The sequence below is a fragment of the Netta rufina genome (assembly GCF_964035555.1).
Source record: "Netta rufina genome assembly, chromosome: 3".
NCBI classification, from domain to species: Eukaryota; Metazoa; Chordata; class Aves; order Anseriformes; family Anatidae; genus Netta; species Netta rufina.
The window spans coordinates 72,407,055-72,429,405 of NC_140125.1; the positions used below are offsets into that span (position 1 = coordinate 72,407,055).

The following is a 22,351-nucleotide window of genomic DNA, read 5'->3' on the forward strand; positions in this document are numbered from 1 at the left end:
GAGGCTTTCAGAAAGAGACCCCGGCTGCTTTGAAAGGATGTGTTACAGGCCAGCTTTTTTTCAGCCTCGCCTCTGCTGCGTGAAGTTTTCCGCCGCTGTACACCGTGAAGCGTGCCGGTTGGTGGAGGACGTCGTAGATGGCCCCTTCCCGCGAGGCAGCTGATGTTTCAGCAGCTGATGTTTCAGCTCCTCGTTTCTTCGGGGCCAGTCATTCCCCGTCAGCTTTCACAAACAAGAGGAACAATGGGGGAGCACGAACGAGTCTAATTCGGGAAGGAACGCAACTGTAAAAAGACCCAACACATGCAATTAGGGTAATCAGATTAATATTAATAATAGCAACAATTCAGTGATTCAGATATAAACAATGCAAGTGAGGCAAATAGTTGTTCCATCTCATTCCCCACATTAAAAAAAAAAAAGTCACCAAGTTGCATTTCACAGAATAGATGGTGAAGATGCCTGGAATAAACTGACATGCATGCTAATTACATGGTTAGACGTAATTAATTTAAATTGTAATTCTGTTCCTGAGTACCAAAAGGCAGCTCCTTGGCTTCTCTCCTTTCTGACCAGCTGAAGAAAAGCCAACGGTGGCCACTGCTGCAGTGCTCCTCTGCCAGTGGTGCCGGGCAGCACGGCCCCGTGGTGCTGCCTGGTGGCCTGCAGGCTTCGTCTTCAACATCTGAGTCCGAACAGGGCTGAACATCTTTTGGGGAATATCTTGCTAGCCCTGGCCTTTGTCTAAGCTCGGCTTTGCCGGTGGGTGTGCTCAGGCACGCAGGTGCTGGCTTCGCTTCAAAGAAACTTGAGGCACAGACTGAAGCAAAGGTCAAGCCCTTTTTTGTGCTTTAACATACCCGATGGCTGGATGGAGGCAGGAGAATTGGGTCTTGGATTTTGATGGGGTCAGGTATGAAATAGAAAGTTATGTCTTTTTTTTTTTTTTTTTTTTTTTTTCAGCTAGCAGCAATATTCAGTAGAGTATCAACGTGCTTAAAGTGTTTATTTAGAGCTGTTTCTTCGCTTGATGCTTCTCTGCCTCCGCGCAGTGATGGGAACAAGAGCATTGGTTTCCCCCTAAACCTTGCTGTCTCCTGCTGTAAGATATACTGTGTCCAAGATAAATGCCTCTACATCTCGGTTAAACAACAGGGAATTAGTGGAGCTGTACGTGGAGGATGAGAGGCCAAAGGCCGTATTTCTACAAGTTTCTCCAGGCTTTGCTTAGACATACATGTCATTCCAACCCTGCCCTAAAATGAGATACATAATTCTCTGCGCTGGTGACAAAGGGTCGAGCTTTTGGCCTTACAGCCTGGGAGCAGAGGAACGCCAGGAGCACCTCACTCTCTGAGCATTGCAAACCCACCTGGCTGCCTCAAAGACAGCGTTTGGATGGAAGATCTGGGGGCTGCTGTGATTTTGGCAGCTCCCAGGTGCACACAGGAATGCCCTAGCCCCATCTCTTTTCTTTTAAGAGGTAGGATAGCGTATTTGTACATATATGTGTATTAACAATGCTCAGAGTTGCAAACAGAACTGCAGTCAGATAGGCACTAGGGCTTGAAGTAAACTTTTGGGAATGGAGAGCAGTGGATTCCTGTCAGCGCAGAAGCCTGGCCAAGGATCTACCCCCAGCTGTTCCCCGTGGAAGAAAGCAGCGAGGGGAACGGGGAAGGAAAAGGTATTTTTCAGCAGATTTCATCTTACTGTGACAGAAAGGAGAAAGCTCGGAATGGGACTTTGCAAATCCCAAGGCAAGCTGGGAAGATAAATTATAGTTGCTTGCCTGAAAAGGTCTGTGTGCTCTGAACTTATGGGCTTGAGCAGACAGTTTCCTGGTTTTAGGCATGATATATGTTACTGGAGTCCCTCCGGGTGATGGAGGGGTTGCAATAGAAAATGGAAAACACAGGCAAGTTATTTAGAAATAACTTTTTTTTTTTTTTGCCTGTATTTGGAGCAAGCTGAGAGGTGTTTGAGTTATGTCCTGTTTGTCAGTAGGAGTGTAGCATCCTCTGTGCCCCTAACTTTAAAGAAAAGTGGAAATCCTGGAAAAGGAGGGGGTTTCCTGATTTGTCCTACATCCACCTGTCTTTGAAAGTGAAGCTTTGAGTAAAGGCCTCAGAAATGGTGGCGGGGAGGTTTGGGGAGATGTGCTGGACGTGGTGCTAGAGCCAGAGCCAGCGGGGGTGTCTGGGAGCATAATGAATGCTGCTCACCACCAGCCAGGTTTTGCCTTTGTCCTGCTCCTGACTGTCACTATCCCGCCCTTTATTGCAGCCATTCATCACCGGGAGAAAGGCTGGGAGATGATATTAAGGTTGGAGGAGATGCCATTTGTATCACAGCTTCCCCTCCTTTCTTTTCACCCTCTCCTTGCCCGTTCTCCTGCACGTGCTCCATTCCTGTTGGGTTTTGCCCCCCTCAGCAGACTGCTCACCCCTTCACCCAGCTCGCAGCTGATTGCCTTAATAAATATTACAGCCCCTCCGTTTTCACATGGGAATGACCCAAGTGGCACGTCACTCGTAGCTGAGGCAAGGGGAGATTTCTGTGTTCACACTTCAAAAGGCCACAACAAATCCAGAAATAGGTTCCTGCCTGCCTGGCATCGATCACAGCGTCGCGTTTCTCGTCGTGGAGCAGCTTACAGATGCCGCCGATTCAAGGGGAAGCCTTTCCCACCAGATCCGGTCGTTGTTTTGCCTTCCCCGCCTTTATTCAAAGCGCAGCGCTGTTTTTACGCCACAAAGATGGGGATTAGGAAAAAGGGTTCATGCAGAATGTGCCAGCTGCTGAAGTCTTATTGTTATCTTCTGTATCGATCAAGCCCCTGGTCTCTTAATTGGATATTGACTGTTGGGAGGCAAATAAGGCAAGCTGTCGGAGAGGGGAGGGATGGGGCGCGGGGTTTATCTTAATGGTATGTTGATCATTGCTAGTCTATAAAAGCCAGTGGGAGAGGAGTTCATTAAACCAGCCTGCAATTGCTTTAAAAAAAAAAAATAATATGCTCGGAGTCAAGATGATTAATCATATCTGTGATACCACAATCAGAGAAAATCCGCATTGTTGCTCGGGTATTTACAACGCCGAGGCTCGAAATACGCAGATGCAATGAAACAAATTCATTAGGGCCAGCGATTTGTTTGGTCTCTGAGCCTTAGCTAACCGTCACCAACAGTCAAGGATTTTTAATTTTTATTTTTTTTTCCCCCCCTGTGTTGTGTTTGGTTTTTCTGCCTCCCCGCATGTCTGGCAGGCTGATTGGAAATGCGTGCCTGCCCCGCGCGGGAGCCTCTCCTCTCCCCTGCGCTGGGGAATCCTGGTAGGGACGGCAGCGGTGCAGAGCAATACTTGAGCTACCTGACAGGGAACCTCACAAAAGGCTCTGGAAAACGCTTTTACCCCATCAATTGTAATAAGGGAGGCACGCCAAGAGGGAGGGAAAGCTCGTCGGGAGCGATCGGCTACGCCGGCGTGAGCTGCCCATTACCAAAATGGAATCTGCTGGGAAGGCTGTAGTATATTTTAATTTCTTTCCCGGCTATATTTTAGGCTGTGTATTGAATAAGTTGCAATAACTGTCAGGCAGAGTCCATTAGTGTCTCCGAATCGGGCCTGCCATGAATCAGAGGGGAGATTAGCAGGGTAGGCTCACTTTTATGAAGGTCCCACGCAGCTGTGACTTGTCGAAGAAGCGTTCAGAGGGGCAATAAACAAAGTTTATTTCGAATTATCTCAGTGTGATGCGTTCGCTGTCATATTTACTCTTTGACAATTCGGAACGGGTTATTAAAAATTTACGAGGCGGGCAGAGGTTTGTGGGCTTTGAAAAACGAGCGCTGGCCGCCGCCACCTGAACACACCTCGTACATCACCGGGAGGGCGGCGCGGTCCCGGGGAAGCCAGGAAAAGCTGCAGAAGCTGCCTGCTTGGTGCTTATCCAGGAGAGAGGAAGGAAAAAGGTGCCTAAGTCTGGAATGTGAGGGGAAGAGGAGGCTTCACGGGGAGTTTGAGAGCGGAGGGGCAGCTCCCGGCTGGAGTCTGGGCCGCCTTCACCTGCTGGTGGGCCCCAGGCGCTGAGCTGCTCGCTCCTTCCACCCCTCGTGGAGCAGATTTTCCTTCCATTGCTCTTTCAGGATACACCGAAACTAAAATCCATCATCAGTTTTGGCCAAGTGTTTTCTAAATGATAGAAGAAGGGGCTATAAGCGTACAGCACTGCAAGCTGCATGAGAAGAAAATCCCAATATTTTCCCAGCAGGGTGAGGAGTCCAGCAGGAAATCAGGGTTCTGCTGCACAGGATACGAAAACAAAACTGGGGGAGAAAAAGGTGTACTGAATCCAGAAAGCTGAATCTTTCTTTTTCTTTTTTTTTTTTTTTTTTCTTTTTGGTGCAAGTTTTGAGTGTCTTTTAAACACAGTAGGATGAAAGTTATGAGTTTAGCAGGCACCGGGGTAGCGCTGTTATTAGTATTTCCTTTTGATTCCCTTATAATATTACCTACATTATAATAGAATTTGCAGCTTGCATTTTAAATACAAACTGTGGATAATTTTGTACCACAAAATTGAGTGAAAAATGTAATACGTAAAGCTGTACCATTCTGAGGCACAGCCCTTGGAGGAAAAGCATTATTTAAAGGAAGAAAAGATCCATAAATAACTGTTTATCAGATTTGCAGGCACATTTGTTCAGAGTTTTTGGTGTGCTTCAGTTATGCAAGAAAATGAACGTGACATTCTTCGGTTGCTTTGACAAGGATAATTTCAGAAACGCTGCCCTATCATTCCACAAATTGGCACCTTCTCCTTCTTTGTCGTAATGCATTTTTCTGGGGCAGCTTTCCTCAGCAAAACTGCCTGTTTCCCAGGAGTTTTCACACCTGTTCAGAAAGGGACAACGAGGAGGAGTGGGATGGATTTAGGTAGGAGAGCAGCTTCGACCTGGCGACCATTTATTTTTCAAGTCAGAGAGCATTTCTTGTGTCAGCACGGTGGAGGAGGCTGCAGGGTGTTCGGAGTGATGCAGTTTCTCCCGTTTTAATCACACGAGCCAGATCCCTGCCTCCCTCAGCCGTTTCCACACCGAACCTTTTCCTAGCTGTGTGGATGTAAAACGCCTTTCTAACCCAGTCTGCCGTCAGTGCTGTTGTGTCCAGACTTTGCGTTTGCTTTTGGTAGCCGTAGAAGTTCAGTGGCAACTAAAATTTGAGCAAAGGCTGGAGTCTGGGTCCAGGTTCAGCACCGTCCATCATGGACATACCACAGGAAAGCATCAGCAGCTCTTTCCAAGAGACAGGCAGACCAAAGGGTCCCATTTCTTGTTGAGGAAGCCTTCAGGGAGTTGAACCCCAGGCTCTGCTCTTGGACGGCCTCTTTGCAGGGCCATCTCCCTTCCTCCTCTGCGGTGATGCAGCTTTGCTTGCTCTGCAGGGGACTGCCTGCGGGCTCCCAGTCCTGATGCTGATGCTGCTCCTCTCGCCTCTGCTCGCTGGTGTCTCCCTCCAGGGTAGGCGAGACCTCGGCTCCCGGCTTAAATAGCGGCGCTGAGGCTGTGGGAGAGGAGCAGCGAAAGAAGCTGGCCAAAGCCCTCCTGGTTTCCTTCCGTGCACTTAATAAAGAAGTTACACGAGGGCACGTTCCCAATTTCTTTTTAACTTTGTAGATCACCTCCAGCAGACAGATTGTCTCGTGGACCACTTCCCCTCCCCTTGGCGATCAGATGACATTCCTGCGGTGGCTACAGCAGTTGCTTACATGGAAAAATAACATTAGGAAAGTATTTAATGTATTTTTAGCTGTCTTTAAATGCATTTTAGCAGCTGGAAACAAGGGGAGCTAGTACCACATGACCTGCAGGCTCTCCAGAGGCCACCCCCGAGTGCTCAGAGAGCAGGGAGCCCCCGGGCTGGGGAGCAGTGAGTAGCGTGGGCACCCCTTGCCTGGGCAAAGAAATCACAGCCGTGGGGGTTAGGGGGCAGAGAGCAAGCTAATGGTCTCTGCTCACTCCAAAGCTCTGCGATTCGGGAAAATCCCAAAGTCCTTGCAAGGAGCAAACCTCCCGTAGAATATTAGCAGGGGCTTCCCCAAGGGAAGGGCTCGCTCCCTGCGGTGTCCTCTCCACGGTGTGCTCCTGGCCAGGCTCCGCTCCTGACCCTGGGCTCCCACCAAGCCCCAGGCCAGGCCAGAGCGAGTACGTTAACATTTCTGGAAAGAAAATGCTCAACAGATGGAAGCTGAGTACTATTTTTACCGTTGCTGGTGCAGCGAATGCAGGGACCATGTCAATTGATTATGTGGGACAGCAGCAGCCCACGGGAACTAGAATTTCAAGGATTAGGGTCTCCCCGAGGATTGCTGCGGCTTGCAGCGAGATGTCTTTGGAGGAGGAGGAATTCCTCGCCCCTCTGGCCAGAGGGATAACCTTTATGGGGAGAACAAACCGGGCTTTCTGCCCCCATCTGAGGGGGCAGCCTCCCAGGACAAGTATTAGGGGCGATGTGAACTTCCTCCGCTCATCGCAACGGGCTGCAAGCCTTGCAGGAGCTGTCTGCACTTCGGTAGCAGCGGTGTTTTGACTTTCCCAGCTTTTTTTGTCCTCCCGGAGATGCTCAGCTAATACGTCTGGGGGTGACTGTCACATGATTCACCCGTTTTAAAGGACATTTCGGGAAATTAGGTGGCAATTTTATACTGAGTAAGCAGCCTAATATTCTGTCGCTCTGCATTACTCAATTGGCCGTCGCTCCAAGAAATTAGATGTTAGGTGGTTTCGGTTAAGTGGCATCGAACTTTTTGTGGACCGAGCAGTAGGATTTCATGGCAAAAGCATTGTCCCGTTTTAATGAAAGCTTCGCATTAACAAGTTCCATCTTGATAAATTATTCTGTTCAGCCTGCCTTGTGACTTACGCTCTCTGAAGATCCTGCCCTTAATATTAAAATGCAAGCACAGATTTCCTCTCCCAGTACTAAGGCTGCGTGAAAAGCCACTGAAGCTAAGAAATCCCCTCTCTGGATCAAGATAATTTTTCTCTGAGAAGGAGAAACAAATATCCGTGCTGAAATTGAAGCACTGTGGAGAGGAGGAAATTCTGCTGTAGATTGTTCTTCCTCCTTCTTGTTAAAAAAAGAAATCTCGACTTAATATATAGTCTGTTTCCAAACTACAGGCATCTTTCACAAATATAGGCTGCTTGGCTTAGGAACAGATAGCACAGTTTGTGTAGCCAAAGATAGTTGTCATGATGCACTTATTAATGAGTACACATATCTCTGAACATCAAATGCTGTGCTATTTTCAGAGAGGTCCTTTCAGATCGCTCTTTCTGTTCTTTTTCAAATTATTTTTCCTTACCCTTCCTGCCATCTTCCTTCAAAGCTCGGGGGCAGGAAACAGCAAGGGAAGGGACCTGGGAGAGGAGATGTGCTCATCCATCCTGTTTCCCCAAGTCAGGAGCTACGCCGTGCATGTCATTCCTGACAGATGTTCGCCTAATCTGCTCTTAAAAACCTCCCGTGATGGGCCTTTGACAGCCTCCTTAGGCAATCTACTCCGGAGCTTTGCTGTACCTATCATTAAGAAGGGTTTCCTGATATCTAACCTGCAATTAAAGGCCGTGATTTCCTGTGCTACCCGTCATCACGCTGACCCTGCAGTCAAGCCAGCTCCACCAAGGCAGCTGTAGATCTTCCCTGCCATCAGCACTCCCTGGGTAACGTGCTCTCCTCTGCCAGAAGTCCCTGGCGTGGTGGTGGCCAGGTTTCCCTCTTGGATCCTACCCAGCTGGCCAGCTCACGCTATCGAAGGGGGAGGCCTGAAGTCCCAGGAGAGGCGCTGCCACAGAAAAGTTGCAGCAGATGTCTGGTGATAAAACTTCCAGTGCTCACCGTGGGCTCCCAGGGCTCAGAATAAGTCCTAAAACCTTTTTTCTCCTGGAACGAAATGTGCCGTGAGAGCAGTCCTACCATACATTGCATACATGCAATCAATTGCAGGGAGCGCTTTGGGCGTGCAATTTTTGATGAGAGCATTTCTGTAACAATTGAGGAGTTGAAAAGCACTTAAAACATCACAGGGATGACAGGTTAGGCTTGCATTTTTTCCCCCCGGTTGCTTCCTTTTAAACCAACTACGTCCCACGGCGGTGGGGCCTGCTGGAGAAGCTGTAGGTGCCAGTGTGCAGGGGGGCTGAGGCAGGTGCTTGCTGGCGTGCAGCAGTGATTGAGGGCGAGCCAGTACAGATACAGGCATATCGCAATATTGCAATGACAAGATAAACTCTGAGCCACTCATAACACGCTTCCAACAGTGCTGAACGTTGTAAGAGTCTTTCCTCCTACAAATTATTTACAACGGGAAGATGGTGGTGATGAATTCCTGTAAGGCAACAGGGGAAATAATTCTGATGGCTGAGGACAGGTATTTTTTACCACGGAAAGGAGCTAGCTGAGTATACGTTTGCTGCCTGAGTAAATGATGATAGCAGTATGCAGCTAAACTGGTTTTAAGACGAAGAAATTTTGGTGGCATCCAGAGTTAAATGACACGAGGGTGGGTAAGCAGGGAGCGCGTTGCTGTCAGCAGACCTCAGCTAGCCTTTGTTTAACCAGCAATTTTGGCAAGCGGGTCAAGGTCAGCGGGGCTTTGTCTCTGTATTTTGACACGTGCACCGCAAACACCCCGATATCCATTTCACATTGTGAGGTGCCTGCCCCGACACCATGCCCCTGGGACAGGCTGCGACGTGCAGCCCGGCGCGTGCACGACATCTACCGCAGTGCCAAGGTAGGATTTCGGGAGCCTGGGGGCACTGACAGCATCCCTGCCCCACGTAGGGTCCTGCCTGTCCCCTGTCACCTGGCCACGTGCAGGTTTTTCTTCCTCCACGAGTATTTTTGCGGGGCTGGCAGCTGCCTTTCTGTCTGCACAAGGCATTGCTGAGCCGCTCGTCCCCCCGTTGAGTTGTAGGGTGCTTGGAAGGGCTTCAGTGAGCTGGCCGTGTTCCTTCACTCAGGAGAAAAAAGGACAAAATTTGTTTGCAAAATGAGCTTTTTAATTATTTTTTATTATCATTTTTCATGAAACAGTTTTGGATTGGGTGTTCCACGCAGTATGGGAGGTGGCCTTATCGTGTGGGAGAGGTCTCGGCAGACCTCTCCCCCTAGAAGAATACATTCCAGCCTTTGTCCATAGAAAAGGGATTTCAGGTGCTCGGGAACGCTCTGCCTCTTCTTTGTGGTTCGAAGGCAGAATATTTAAACATTTCCCACCCTGCAGCCACTGAGGCAGTGAAAGACAAAACCCACAAGCTGCTCTGATAGGCACATAACAAGCTGCCTGCTTCTTGTACGAACACACAGGTGTAGGTGCCACTTGAAATACACTTTCGGAGAAGCTTGGTGCTTTTAAAAATTGCATTATCTCTGGCGTGCAGAGTTTGGTAACTCCCCAGGATGGTCGAGCAGAGGCCCGAGGCACAGTTGGTGTTAGTCGATGAGGTCTAATGGCGTCGCGTCTTCCCCAACACCCCCCAGCGCCGCCAGCCCGCTGCTCCCCTTCCCCAGCCCTGCTCTAGAGGAGCCTCTCTGGAGGCAAACAAGCGCGAGGTGCAAAATATCTTCCACAAATGCCAACGCTAAAAACGTCCCCGCGCCGGGAGTGTGACACACGGCGAGAGGCGGCCGCGTGAGGCGGGGACGGGTCGGCAGCGCTGAGGCCTAGGTCCCCACACGTCACCCTCACCACAGGGCCCCCCGCCATGTCCCCTCCTTGTCACCCCTCTCCCAGCCCTCCGTCCTCCCCCCCCACAGCTCGTCGGGGCTTATTTAAATAAGCAGGCTGGCAGGGAGCCAGGATCTCATCATTTTAATGCAGTGTAAAAAAGGGAACGCGCATAATTATATGCGAGCCATATGCGAGGGAGACAGCTCAGCTGCGAAATTTCGGGGAGGCTGCGAGAGGGAGAGAGCGAGCAGGCAGGGATCAGATGAGACGGAGCGGAACAGAGTGCAAGTGTCACCCAAATGAACAGTGTAATGAGCGCGCTGCCGACACTCCTCCTCTCACCCACGGCTCCCTTTCGCTTCAGCCCGAAACCAGAGAGCGCCGCAGACGAGGAGGCAAATGCCGTCTGCAGGCAGTGGTGCTAATGGGCTCTGTTAATGTCTCCATTTAAACTTCGGCTTTCTTAATTAACGGTGCAGCTCCAAATAAGCAGGAACTTTTCATGCATCTTCGTAATTAAATATTTTTACCGCCTCTGATTGAAGGATCGCTGCTCTTGCTAGATGATTGCTCCTTTCAGGACTTCGCTTAAGCACGGAGGGGGAGTCCATTGATCTCCACTAGTGTTACATGTAAACCATGAAGTATGAAAACTTACTTTTTTTTTTTTTTTTTGGCCTTGATGTTAAACTGAAAAATACATTCTCTAGGGATTGCTTACGCATGTCAAAAAGTTTGAACGAGTACGTATGTAATGTAATCCTGAAAAATGCAATGGAGTATATTGAAACCCTGAAGTTACTCACGGTTTCCAGCTCACATATTTCATTTGGGGGTTGTCTTTTGTTGTTCTAATTATTACACTGCAATGCATTTGCATGTTCAACCTACGCTGGGTAAGAAAGCAGCACCCCAAGTTCTCGTATCTAAGAGGGGTACTGCGTATTTAAGCAAACTCTTTAATAATGTTGTATTTGGGGATTCCCGTCTGTTTTAATGATCTGAGCTGTTATGCTTTTAGCTATTTTTTTTTTCCTTCCATTATTTGTAAGTCCCTAAATAGGCCATTATATTTCCCTTCAGGCTAGAGATGAAGATGGACATGCTGAAAATTTTCCCCAGCAGCACTATGCTAAGGAAACTCCAAGACTTGCCTTCAAGAATAACTGCGAACTACTTGTAAGAATAACATACTTACAACAAGTCTAGATTGTTACTTTAGCACAGTGAAAACCGTTTTCTTTTTTTCTGAAAGGCTTTTGTTCATTATGACATACATTATGAAATATTACAGTTTTTTTTTCTTTTTTTTTCCTTTTTTTTCTTTTTTTTTTTTTTTTTCCTGTTTAGCATTGTCATGCTAGTTCTGGTATCCGTGAACAATAATTTTAAGATCTCAAATTGCTTGAAAATCTCGTGTGTTTGATGACAGAACGTGAGCGGCCTTGTGGCCCTGCCTGGCTGGGCACGGTGCATGGGGGCGAGCTGGGTCGGGGGTGGCTGGGAGAGCCTCCGAGGACCCCCAGACCCCTGGAAACCCTCCGAGATCCCTCAGACCCTCCAGCCCCCTCGCCCCCATCCACCTCCCGGCTCTGCATCGCCTCGGGCGCCTGTGGCTGTGCAGGGCTGGCAGGCAGCGCTCCCGTAGGGCTCAGCTCTTCCTCCACCTCCCAGCCCTCTCCTCGCCTCTCCTCTGCTGCGGGGAAAGAGCGAAAGCCAGGAAAGCACTGACAGGGAGCCTGGAGTGTTTACGAGCCGAAGGAGAGCCGATATCAGCTGCGAAAGGATCTCTGTTCCAAGGCAGGGTTAATTCGCTGTTCATTTTAGCATTTGCAGCTAGGCAAGATTAAAAGCAAGCAGGAATGCCTATTATATTTCTATTAAATGAATCTGTTGGGACCTAATGTTCTTGATTAGCTTGCGAAAATGAGTGCTCCACGATGAGTTTTTCTGTTTACCTAAAGTAAACAGAGAATGAATTGCAATATATTTAAAAGAGATTCACGCACTGCGCTTGAAAATGGAGTCTTAGATGAAGCGGTAGGTCTCTCCCTCACACTCGCCTTTCTTCTTGGCCGCACCTAAGTAAAATGTGTCACTTGGCTAACTGGAAACATTTGCAGAGAACTGTAACGCTGGGTTAGATTTTGGAACAACCCACAGCACCTTTTTTCTAATTTTAATGCTCGGGAGGGGGGTGGTGGTGGCAGAGCAAGCTGCACTCCCACCGCACCGAAACCCGCGCCCGCCTCCCCTGCAGCAAACATGGGACTAAACGCCAGCCTTGGCCCAGGGGGGATGTCCAGGGGAGCTGAGCCCCTGAGCTGGCGTGACCCAGCATGGGAACCAGCTCTGAGATTACTGAACTTTGTGAAGGATGTCCAGACTCTGCTGTCCCTTTGAGACAGGGTTGGCACTTGTACTGGGGGACCATAGGCTGGTGTACCCCCCAGAGCATCCCTAGTGCTGAGCCATCCCCCACCGGGTTGTGACAGAGTGTTTAGAGCCAGATGTGTCACTCGGAAGGGTCAAGAGGTTCCCCGTGTAGTTCCCCAGACCAAAAGGGATTTGAGCCTTACGACCCAATCTTGCTTCCTCTTGAATCCTTTGCGAAGTTCCTGTTGGTTTCAGGGGCAGCAGGGTTGCGTCCTAAGGCGAGGACACGAGGCAAACGCAAAAAGGGATTCCCCGCTGTAGTCACAATTACTGTGCCAAGCAAGTGGAGCGGTTTCTTCAAGGCCAGGCTTAATTACTGTGCCCCAGCTCAGGCCAGGTCTGAGGAACCATCGCAGCCCACCACATGCCCCTGAAGTCGGCAGGGCTGTCAGTGCTGCAGGAGTTCAGGGCTAGGGTCGTGAGACAACACAACGGCATGTATACAAAATAAGAAATGTATTATTTTGACTGAAAATCTGCTTTATCTTTAGTGCAAGCTATCAAAGAACCAATTAACCCCCCTTGTACTGTTAAAATCAAGCATTCTTTCGGTGCCCAGTTAATTATTCCTCCATCAGTATGCATGTAAGTTGCTGCATTGTTATAGCGCTTCTGTGCCTGGCAAAAGCTCAAATCATCCAAGTTAGTCTTTCATGTGCTTTTTTGGACAAGTTTCAGTTCTTGTTTAAGGAAGTAATAAAAGCAATTTGTCATAGCTCTATTTTTCCTATGCGATTGGAAACAAAATTGGCAGGGATGGAACCTGTGCTCAATTCGCATGCGGGGGGGGGAAAAAAATAGACAAATGATGAGTATATACCTCTGCTGTCTTTAAAGGTGTATTTTAGGAGTTTTCAGTGAATATCCAATGCTGGGCTGTGATGTGGCTTTGGTGGGGGGGGATCTGGTGTTATTATTTGTTGAAGATGCTCCATGTTTCACAGCGAGGTAGTGGTTTGCCTTCTGTATTTGCACTTTTTTGGAAACAATGCTATGTTAACATGTGCTTGAGAGTCAAATGAATTGCACAGGAACTGGTCAGTAAGACGGTATCTTTCTCCTGAAGGCTAGTTGGTATTCCTGTGTTCTCACTAGCAGCTATCTCCTCGGGTGGGGAGAGGGAAAAAATATGAGGGAAAGGAGTGGGGACAGCTGCTTCCTCTAGAAAACATTTTTCCAGTGCTAATACCTTACCCAGGCTCTACCAGTGCAAGGCAGATGCTGACTTCTTGCTGTTGGAGGAGCGGATAGCTGAGATTTTGGAAGGAAAGAGAAACTGAAACTCGTTTGTGCTTCGGAGAACCGGGAAATCCTTGGAGTTTTCTTAGCGCAGCCAAGAGCAAGTGCTGTGATAGCCTGTCAGGTGAGCTGGGAAGCCGAGGCTCAGAAGTGCTTTCTTTGCTTTAGGGTTGAGCTGCCATTTTCCAGCAGGGCTTGCTCCAGCGAGCGCGGGCTGGGGAGATGCTCGTGCTCCGGGGGCGCTGCCAGGAGGGATGCAGGGGCCGGGCGCTGCTGGCTCTGCACGCCAGGAGCCGAGCTACACGGGCTGCATGCTAATAGCCTGGGTCACGGGCAGCAGCGAGAGCTTTAACTCCTCACGACTTGGAGGGATTTGAAAGCGCAGCAGCCCACGGTATTGCAGGCTGTGTGCTCTCTTCCTTGCTCATACCTCGGAGGAGGAGGTGCTTTGGGCAGAGAGGTGCTGCTCAGCCATGTGCTTTGTTTTGAGACAGAGAGAGATGAAATGGGAAGAAGAACGAGTTACAGTTTGGGCAAAATAACCCCCTGAGTGCTTACGGTGGTTGTGCGCGTGAGGAGCAGCAGAGACAATTCAAGGTTTTGGTTGGCACAGAAAGCCATTGTGTGGTTATGGGATTAGGCGAGGATATTCACGCCCCGTGTTAAATCCAGATTTGTCCTGTGCCACGCTGGGTGTTGTAGAGCACGGAAGGCAAAAGCGGATGAGATGCTCCAGTCATTGAGGACATAAAATTTCCCCTGTGAGCTTTTCAGCGGCTTTGAGGATCCCGTTTTCTTAAGGTTAGCTACCCGTGATAAATACTGGGAACTGCATAATACAAAATTTCTTTTTAAAGAGCCGGGCCAGCGCGCTGTTCTGGCCAGCCAGCCACCCTACTGCCGTAGGCACTCCTTCAGGATTTTAATTTCTTATTCCACGAGTGGCTGGAAGCTTTCCTGTTAGGCTGGAAGCTTTCCTTTTAGGCCCATCTCTTCGCTTCCACGCGGCAGAGGCAGAATTTCGTCCTCTGGAAGCTGATTGTAAAAGAGCAGTGCAGGCCAGCGCACAGTGGATGTGGGCAGAGAGATGGGATTAGCTGCGGAGAAAGGGCAGGCTGGGATGAAAAGGCCGCTGAAAAGACCGCAGCCCCAGCCCCAGCCAGCTGAAATTCCTCAGCCATTGCCTAGAGAAAGGGAAAATCCATCTGGCACCTACCCAGGTTAGTCAGGGCAGGAAGAGCCATGCTTGGGTGCCTTTTAACAAAAGTGGGAAAGAAAAAAAAAAAAAAAACCAACAACCAGCGGCTCGTCCTTCCCCCCTCCTGGCTGCCCAGAATATGGAGTCAAGGTTTCGGAGCGGCGCGCTGCTGGGTGAGCGCAGGAGGGCCTGATGGGTTAAGGAAATGAAACGCCAGGTTGCTTTCCAGATCATTTGTTTATGGAGATGAGCCGAGCACCACCCACCACTCTGGGATTAGATGCAAAGCAAGCGAACAACAAAACAAAATATAAACACCCTGGAAAAAAAAGAAAAAAAAAATCATTTCCAGGCCCACACCCAGCCGCGAGCCGTGGTTTTGCTGCAGTAAAAGCGTGGCCTTTTTCTCTCTGAAATCAAAGTGTGCTCCTAGCAGTTCTGCTCGGGGAGGATAAATTTGGGACTCCAGTGCGCGATGAGCTAGGAGAGAGTCCTGGTGTTTGGAGGCTGTTCTGTAAAAGACACAAAATGAGACACGCTTATCCCCTCGCTTCCCCTTCCCCCCTTTTTGTTGCCCTAGCGGAGAGATGAGCAAAAGCAGAGCCCACCTGGGGTAGCTCTCCCTTCTGCTTTCAGGTTCAAGCCAGCAGAGGGAGAGGGAGAGCACCTCCTCGGCCTCAACTCCTCAGCCTCATCCAAGGCTGGGACACCGGGGCTTTCTGCCCGCAGCCCCACGGCTCACAGGGCCCTGGGGACACCTCCAGCCTTCAAGGCACGTCCCCACTTGGGACATTTTCCAGCCAGGTGGCGTCGTCACACGAGGATGTGACACTTGGCACTGGGTGAGCACGAGCTTGGCTGTCCTCAGCAGGAGGCAACCTGCTAGTTTTTGACATTAGCATTATTATTATTTCAAAAAAAACAAATAAGAAACACGCATTTGTTAAAAAGGCAAATAATTAAAACCCCATTACTGCTCCAGTTCTGTCATCTTCCTTCCCAGAACCAGCACTAGATATTTTACTAATAAATGTGCAATTATTGGTGACCTCGGAATCATTTCTCCACCCTTAATTTCTCCTCGCTGCAACGCTGTGTTTTATTGCTCTGTTTTTACTTTTCGCTTTACTCCTTGCTTTCCTCATTTGCTGTGTTCACTGAAGTTATAATTTTCATATTAAGCATGTTCTCATTGAAAAACTGCTTTCTCAAAAATGATTTTAAAGGAACACCAATCTTTTTATTGGCTGGGAATTTAGACAATTAAGAAGTTAAGAAACTGTTAGCTGAAAATGCATTTTAGTAGGCTAGGTTTTTTAATAATGATTGCAATAAATTTTAAGGTAAAAATGCTTGAAAAAAAAAAAAAAAGAAGTTAGCTCTCCCCCCACCCAAACCTCTATAAAACTGGAAAAAAAAAAAAAACATGGGTTTGTATCTCTTGGAAAGAAAACGAGCTGTGAATCGGAGCCTTGCTTTATGAAACTGGCATTCAGAGCCGATTTAAATAAAATTCAGACAGTTTTTATAGAACGCTAAAGAATAAAGATTTGCCTTGTTCCAAAAGGAAGGGAAGTGCGGTGAAATAAAATTCATCGCATTTCCTTCCACCTAAACTGGACATAAAGTTCCCACAGTCGCCCCCCGGAGCTGGATTGTTTTCCTTTTGGGGTGTGTGCGGAAGGGGCAGACGGCTCCGCAGAGGAGATGCCAGGGGGCAGCCTGGGAGCCCTGCACACCTGGAGCACCAGGGTCAGTCCCCAAAACCAGGTCCTGGTCCTGCTCCTTGCTGCCTCAATCACAGGGATTCAGTGAGAATGGGGTTTGTAAGGTCCGAGAAGATACCATATGGGTTGGGGGAGCGTCTGTCAGGCTGCAGTTGGCTTATACCTTGTGTTGCTGGCTACATTGCCCTCCACGTTAAAAAGGACAAGAGTTTGAAGTGTCACCACTTCGCCAGCCTTCAAGTGAAGGGAGCAAACGTGAGACAGCGGGGTTTTGACAATCAGGAGCCCTCCTGCTCTCAGAATTAAGGCCCAGCCCGTGGCAAGCCCCTGTCTTTATGAAACCTTTAGGACCGTGCAGGGCTTCCAGGAGCGATGCCCCAGCAGGGCAGAGCAACTTCACCCGAAGGCACTCCGAGGAGAGCCTGTCCGCAAGGAGTGTCCCTCCTGTCACTTTTACATCTGTGACGTGTTGTGGTGCACCAGTGACATGTCTTCACTGTGTCGCTTTCAGGATGGGGGGAAAAAAAATCCCCAAATATAAATCCTGCATTTTATTACAGAAGTTAATACCAATAATTACTTAAAATTTAATGAATTTCAGTTCGCACTTAATTGCTTTTGAGTAGTTCACTTAACTTATTAAAAAGAAGCAAGGACACACTCATTTAATGAGCAGCAGAAGCCTTGGCCTAGCATCTGCCTACATTCTCTTTTCAATTAATCAATTATAGTCCAATGGTGTGTAATTACACATTAAGAAAGTTATTGGATATCTCAGCATGGCTGTCCCAGGGGGCTCATGAATACACTAATATAACACACCTGTAATGACCTGTTCTCAGATCTGCAAATTGCTCCCATTTCTCTCTCTCTCTCTCTCTCTCATCGCTAAATGAAGATGAGAGCAATTACCATTAACTTTTTGAGTCACATCTAGTCAATGAGAGAGAGAAAAAAAAAATAAAAGAGCCCTACCAGCATTCGTAATAAATCTGCCTCTTGGTGCTGGGTGGGGGTGCCGTGGGTGGGAGGAAGAGGCAAAATGCGTCTGCTCACATCCAGGAATAATTCACCCGGCGTGCTCGGGCTCGGGGCAGGCTCCGGAGCTGATCCCTATGCAGAGGCTCCAAGCCCGAGCCTAGCAACTAAGCCGTGTTGCTGTTGTGCCCGGGGTTTTTTTGCGAGCGCTCGAAAGAACAAAATTGACTATGTAGTGGCACAAAGGCTGCGCCCGGGCGAGGGGCTGCGCTCGCCGCCGCTCCCTTATTAATGCATAACAAATGAAAGGCAGGAGAGGCTCCGCATCTGCATAATGAAGCCTGACAGATTCTCAATTGGCGGTGGAGTCAGCTGAAGGGCCCAAAAACACGCCGTGGAAGTGAGCCTGTGATGGCTCCATAAGTCAAACCGGGGGGTGATATCTGTCAGCGTTTTTTATCCATGTTGTCTCGCACAGCGTGATTTCGCTGCGCTGCTGTGGCTCGCTCCGAGAGGCGGTGTCTGCTTCCCTGCACGAAGCGTTCTTGTTCCTGCTTTCATTGCGAGCTGGGGATCTTTCAGGTGGGTGTAGATGCAGATTAACACACGGCAGTACCTCGAGCACAGCTGTTCCTGGCGCACGGGGTCCGTTTTGCTGGTAGCGATCTGAATTCAGATCATTTCGTTGCTGCACGCCTGGCACCACGCTGGTATCAGCGACTGCGGTGAAACCTTCATCGTGCTGGAGGCCACATCCCTTTTTAGGATGGTGGCCTTGCTGTAGGTGTCCCACAGGGTGTCACTGGTATTCAGGTGGTCAGACGTGGCTCCCAGGTGCACTGATAGCTGAGGCAGGGGGTGTTTCACTCTGGTTCCCACCCGTGAGCCGTGTCTTCCCAGTCCCACAGCACCCTCTGGCTTAGGACATGCTGTGCTTCACGTCCCTACCTGTAGCAGCATCTCAGGGTTTGACAGCGGGGCCGAGCTCTCTGTTCAGGTCCCGCTGACAGTAGATGGAAGAAGGCAAACACCTCCGGAGCGTGATTTACTCCGAGCAATCTGTCACGGATCTAGGATTGGTTACAGCACCTCTGGAGGTGCCTGCATCTGCCCATTACCCAGGTAAATACTTTCCACGTGACGCCGACATTTTCAGCAGCTGTAATCACCAGTTGAGCTGGGTATTTCTGCATCTGTACCACTCCGAGCTCGCGCACAGAGCCATGCAGTTCAAGCAGAGGACTCTCCGGTTAGGTGCCCGCTAACTTTAGGTTGAGGTGTCTCCAGCTCCGGAACAAGGATGCTGTTATTTAATTACTCGTACGTGCAATCGGAGCTGGAGATTAAAACGTTCGAAGTGCAAAGCGCTATCTATTATTTAAAGCTGTGTGGTACTCCGAGCAGCTAGCAGCAGCACCCTCGCTGTTTGCAGACAGGATCATTTATTACGGGCTGTTACCCGACATCACGGTGCAAAGCAGGCTCCCCGCTTTACCTCGAGGTGTCTAAAAACGATTTGGCGGCGCAGGCAGCGCACAGGAGCTGAAGCAGGCAGCGTAGATCCCACAAAGCGATCAAACCGTGCGTGCGTACAATGTTCTCAAATTCTGCTCGATGCACAGCTTTGTTTATACTCGGGACCCAAATTAAATTCTGTGCTTGGGTTGATTTTTCTTTCTTTTTTTTTTTGATCTGTGCATGAATGATCAATTAAAAATGTTTTAAACAGGGAAGGGAACCCAATGATGTTACAGAGCTTTAATACACAGTACAATATCCTGTTGCACATGGTAGTTAAATGTGGGTCCTAAAAAAGCTGTCAATTGGCTCTTAGGTTGTTGAGGTTGTGCGTGTGCTGGGGAGGAGGGTGGTATTTCATTCAGCAGCACAAATTCCTTGCTATTTGTATTCCCTGCAAGAGGCTGTAACTCTTTGCACGTCACGTTCCTAATTGAGCAATAAACTCTGCATTGTACTAATACTTTTTATTATGAGGAATAAACACGCTTCTCCGAGACAGGCAGAAAAATAATTGACCACCTGTGCCCAGTCCTGAAGGAGCGTTGCTGCACATGCCACTGAAATTAATGTCAAGACGGGGAAACTGTCGTTTCCTGAGAGGTTTCTGGTTTTTTTCTTTCCACTATGGATCTCGCACATGTCCACGATGTACCAGGGTGGATTCCCAACCCACAGGGGAGTCACTGCCCCTCTCTGTGCCCATTCCAGCAGCAGCTTCCCTTGTTAAATGCATTAAATAGGGGGGCCAGGTTCTGGTTTGAGCCTGGGATGCCTTTCCATCCAAGCCTTGCCATCCCACCAAGTCATAAAGGGTGAGGGCTGCATGAAGCTGAGATATTAGAGAGCTAACGGGCTAAGGACAGAGGAAAGGTAAATGCTTCTCTCGTCGGCTCTTCTCCACTTGCTGTTAATAAACCTCAGCTCAGTCAGCAGGTATTTGGGAGGCAGCAGGCAGGCAGCGCCCCAGATGTGCACGCACAGCTGGATGGCTCTGCCCGCCCGCTGTCGCAGGGACAGGCTTTGTGCAGGCTCTGGAAAACGTCCCCAGCTTCCTCATGTGCACATTTCGGTTCTTCTCCGAGCGACTGCAGGGGGCTGAGCTGCGCAAATGTTTTTTCTCCCCAGAGGGTTTGCGCGGTGCATTGCCACCGGGCGCTGCGCTGTCATCCTCCTCAGCCACCGTGCCCAGCTCATTTAATGAGGGATACGTCGCTGATGTGTTTGCACAGGCCAGCAGCCCAGCTTTTTGTCTCTTTTTTAAATTTTTTTCCTCCAGCCACAAACCGGGGCTGAAAGCTGAGGCCTGGGTGAGTGCCCGCTGCCCAAAGGTCGCCCCAGATCAGCAGAGAAGGGAGATAACCGGAGGGCCTGGCTGGCTGCACGGCCCCCACACAAAGGGAGACATTTTTCTGCCTTTGTTACCAAAATCCTTCCCTGGGACCTAGCCGAAACGAAGAGAGAGAGAAGAGAAACCCAGGGAGAGAGGGAAAAAAGGGCACGGGCTTGTGGTGAGGACAGGGAAGTGACTTCAGGTCGCTGCGACGCCGTGTGGGTGCTGGATGTCTCTCCGAGCGCAGCGTCCCCAGGAGGGGGAGGAAAACCCAACGGGGAGGGAGGGGAGGGGGAGCAAACACCTCCTGCAGATGTGGCATCCAAAAAGCTCCCCAGCCAGCGCAACTATTTTTAGCCAAAGTGCAAGCAGTGATAGATGCCACGGGGCTGCTGTCACTAAAATTTGTATTTAAACAAGTCGGCTTTGCAGATCAAAACGAGCAAGCGCTGTCTTTCTGCTCGCTTGCCTGTGTGGAAGCCATCAGCTTTGCTCCTTAGCTCCTGCAGCTTCTCTCCTGCTTGCCGGGGCCTTGTGTCACCTCTGGCTTACACCAGCATTGAATTTGGCCAATTATCTTACCTAGGTGTCTCGTAGCTATCGAGGTCTTGAAAAGGTCAGCGGCAGAACGCGGCTGGGCAGCAGCCTTTTTGAAGCCGTCGGCCTGGAAGCTTCGCTTCTAGCATCATTAGAAAATAATTGCCTGTGAACGTCCAGGGATTTGAATCTACATGTGGAAGCTCTGGAAAGGAGGGCAGGAGGGTTTCAAACGTTATTGAAGCAGCTGCTGCCAGCACCGCTGAGCACGGCTGCTGCCTCTCACCTGCCCCGCTGCCAGCATCTCGGCCCGTTTCTCCAGCCAAGTCCCCTCAGCTCTCTTTGTCTCTGCCCCGTGCTCGTACGAGGGAGATATTTGCCCTTCTGAGGCTGATATGGAATCGTGATGATAAATTCCTCCTGCTTGCTTTGCCCTCATCTCACCCCTTTTGCCCACGCCGCTGCCGGCCGGGGCCGGATGGCTGCAGGACACAGCCAGAGCAGGACACGGGGTACAGGCCCTGTGAGAGCGCCGTCCCTGCCGAGCCGTGCTAATAGCACTTTATTTCTCAGATACCCTCCTTCCGAACACCGGCGTCATTTAATTATTGTAATGTTGCAAATTGAGGTGCCCACACACCAATTCAATCTAGCTGTAATTATTCTGTGCGCGGTGCCAACGAGGCGCGCACCGAGGGCGAGCGGCGCGCTTGTGAGCCGGCGGCTGATGTATTACGGGTCGCCTCACGCCCCTCCGCCCGCACCGCCCGAGCCGGGGGCAGAGAAACCAGCCCTTTGTGTGTGTGCAGCCCACAGAAACATTTCTTCTTAAAATCCAGCGGGGAGGAGGCTCCAGGTTTTGCCTCCATCCCAGGGAGGGGAGACGGGCAAGGTGTGGCACGTGTTGGCCCAGACAGCCGAGATCTGCGGGCTTGCCTTTCAGCAGCTAGGGGCACGTTGTCTTCCCCACACATAATTACCACAGATTTTGATCTGTAGGTATCTCCTTTTCTCAATCCTGGTCAGTCAGCCTTGCTTTTTGGGACGGGAGGCACCGTGTCCTGCCTTGCTGTGCGGCTCGGCGCCCTCCTGCTCTCCCTGCCTGGGCAGGGCCCTTCCTCTAACACTGCGCTGCTCATTATCCCCGGCATTTCCAGGCTAATTTATAGGACATTTGGTTGATTTGCATAAGCCAGCAAGCACACAGAAGATGTCTCCACAATAAAGGAGGATGCCAAAATCGGGATTTATGTGAAAACATGAATTCTGGGGGCGGGGAGAGAGGCATTTTTAAGAAGCACCGATCTCTAAACCAACACCTCTGATAGAAGTCCCAGAACCCTGTCTACCTACTGCAATGAGGCTCCCATATAATTGTCCACAGTGGAGCTCGGGAGCAAACAGGAGAGTTGTCATTCTGGGACCTGGTGGCTGTCCTTGATTTATGCATTACTGTTTGTTTTTTTTTTTTAAATAATTACAAAATAAGAGCACTGGGAGGAGTGTTTTAGTGCACCCTGCGAGGTGCCGGTGTGGGATTGCCACGGAGCAGAATGGCGACTGGCTTTCCTTCGATGATTTCCAGCACCGGGCTGCTTCACCTCCAGGTGCAGATGGTTTTTCCCCCTTCGTTGCAAAGACCGCCA

At 49.7% G+C, this 22,351-nt stretch overlaps 1 protein-coding gene across 1 annotated transcript in view; it reads left to right on the forward strand.

Moving 5' to 3' along the window:
- The window catches only part of SOBP (sine oculis binding protein homolog), a gene marked incomplete at its 5' end in the record, with an annotated part of 96,033 nt that overhangs the window by 44,721 nt on the left and 28,961 nt on the right, over positions 1 to 22,351 (forward strand). The window contains one exon of the mRNA XM_084285122.1: positions 10,823 to 10,918. Coding sequence (XP_084141248.1) covers positions 10,823 to 10,918 — 96 coding nt within the window. The remainder of the gene's footprint in view (positions 1 to 10,822; positions 10,919 to 22,351) is intronic.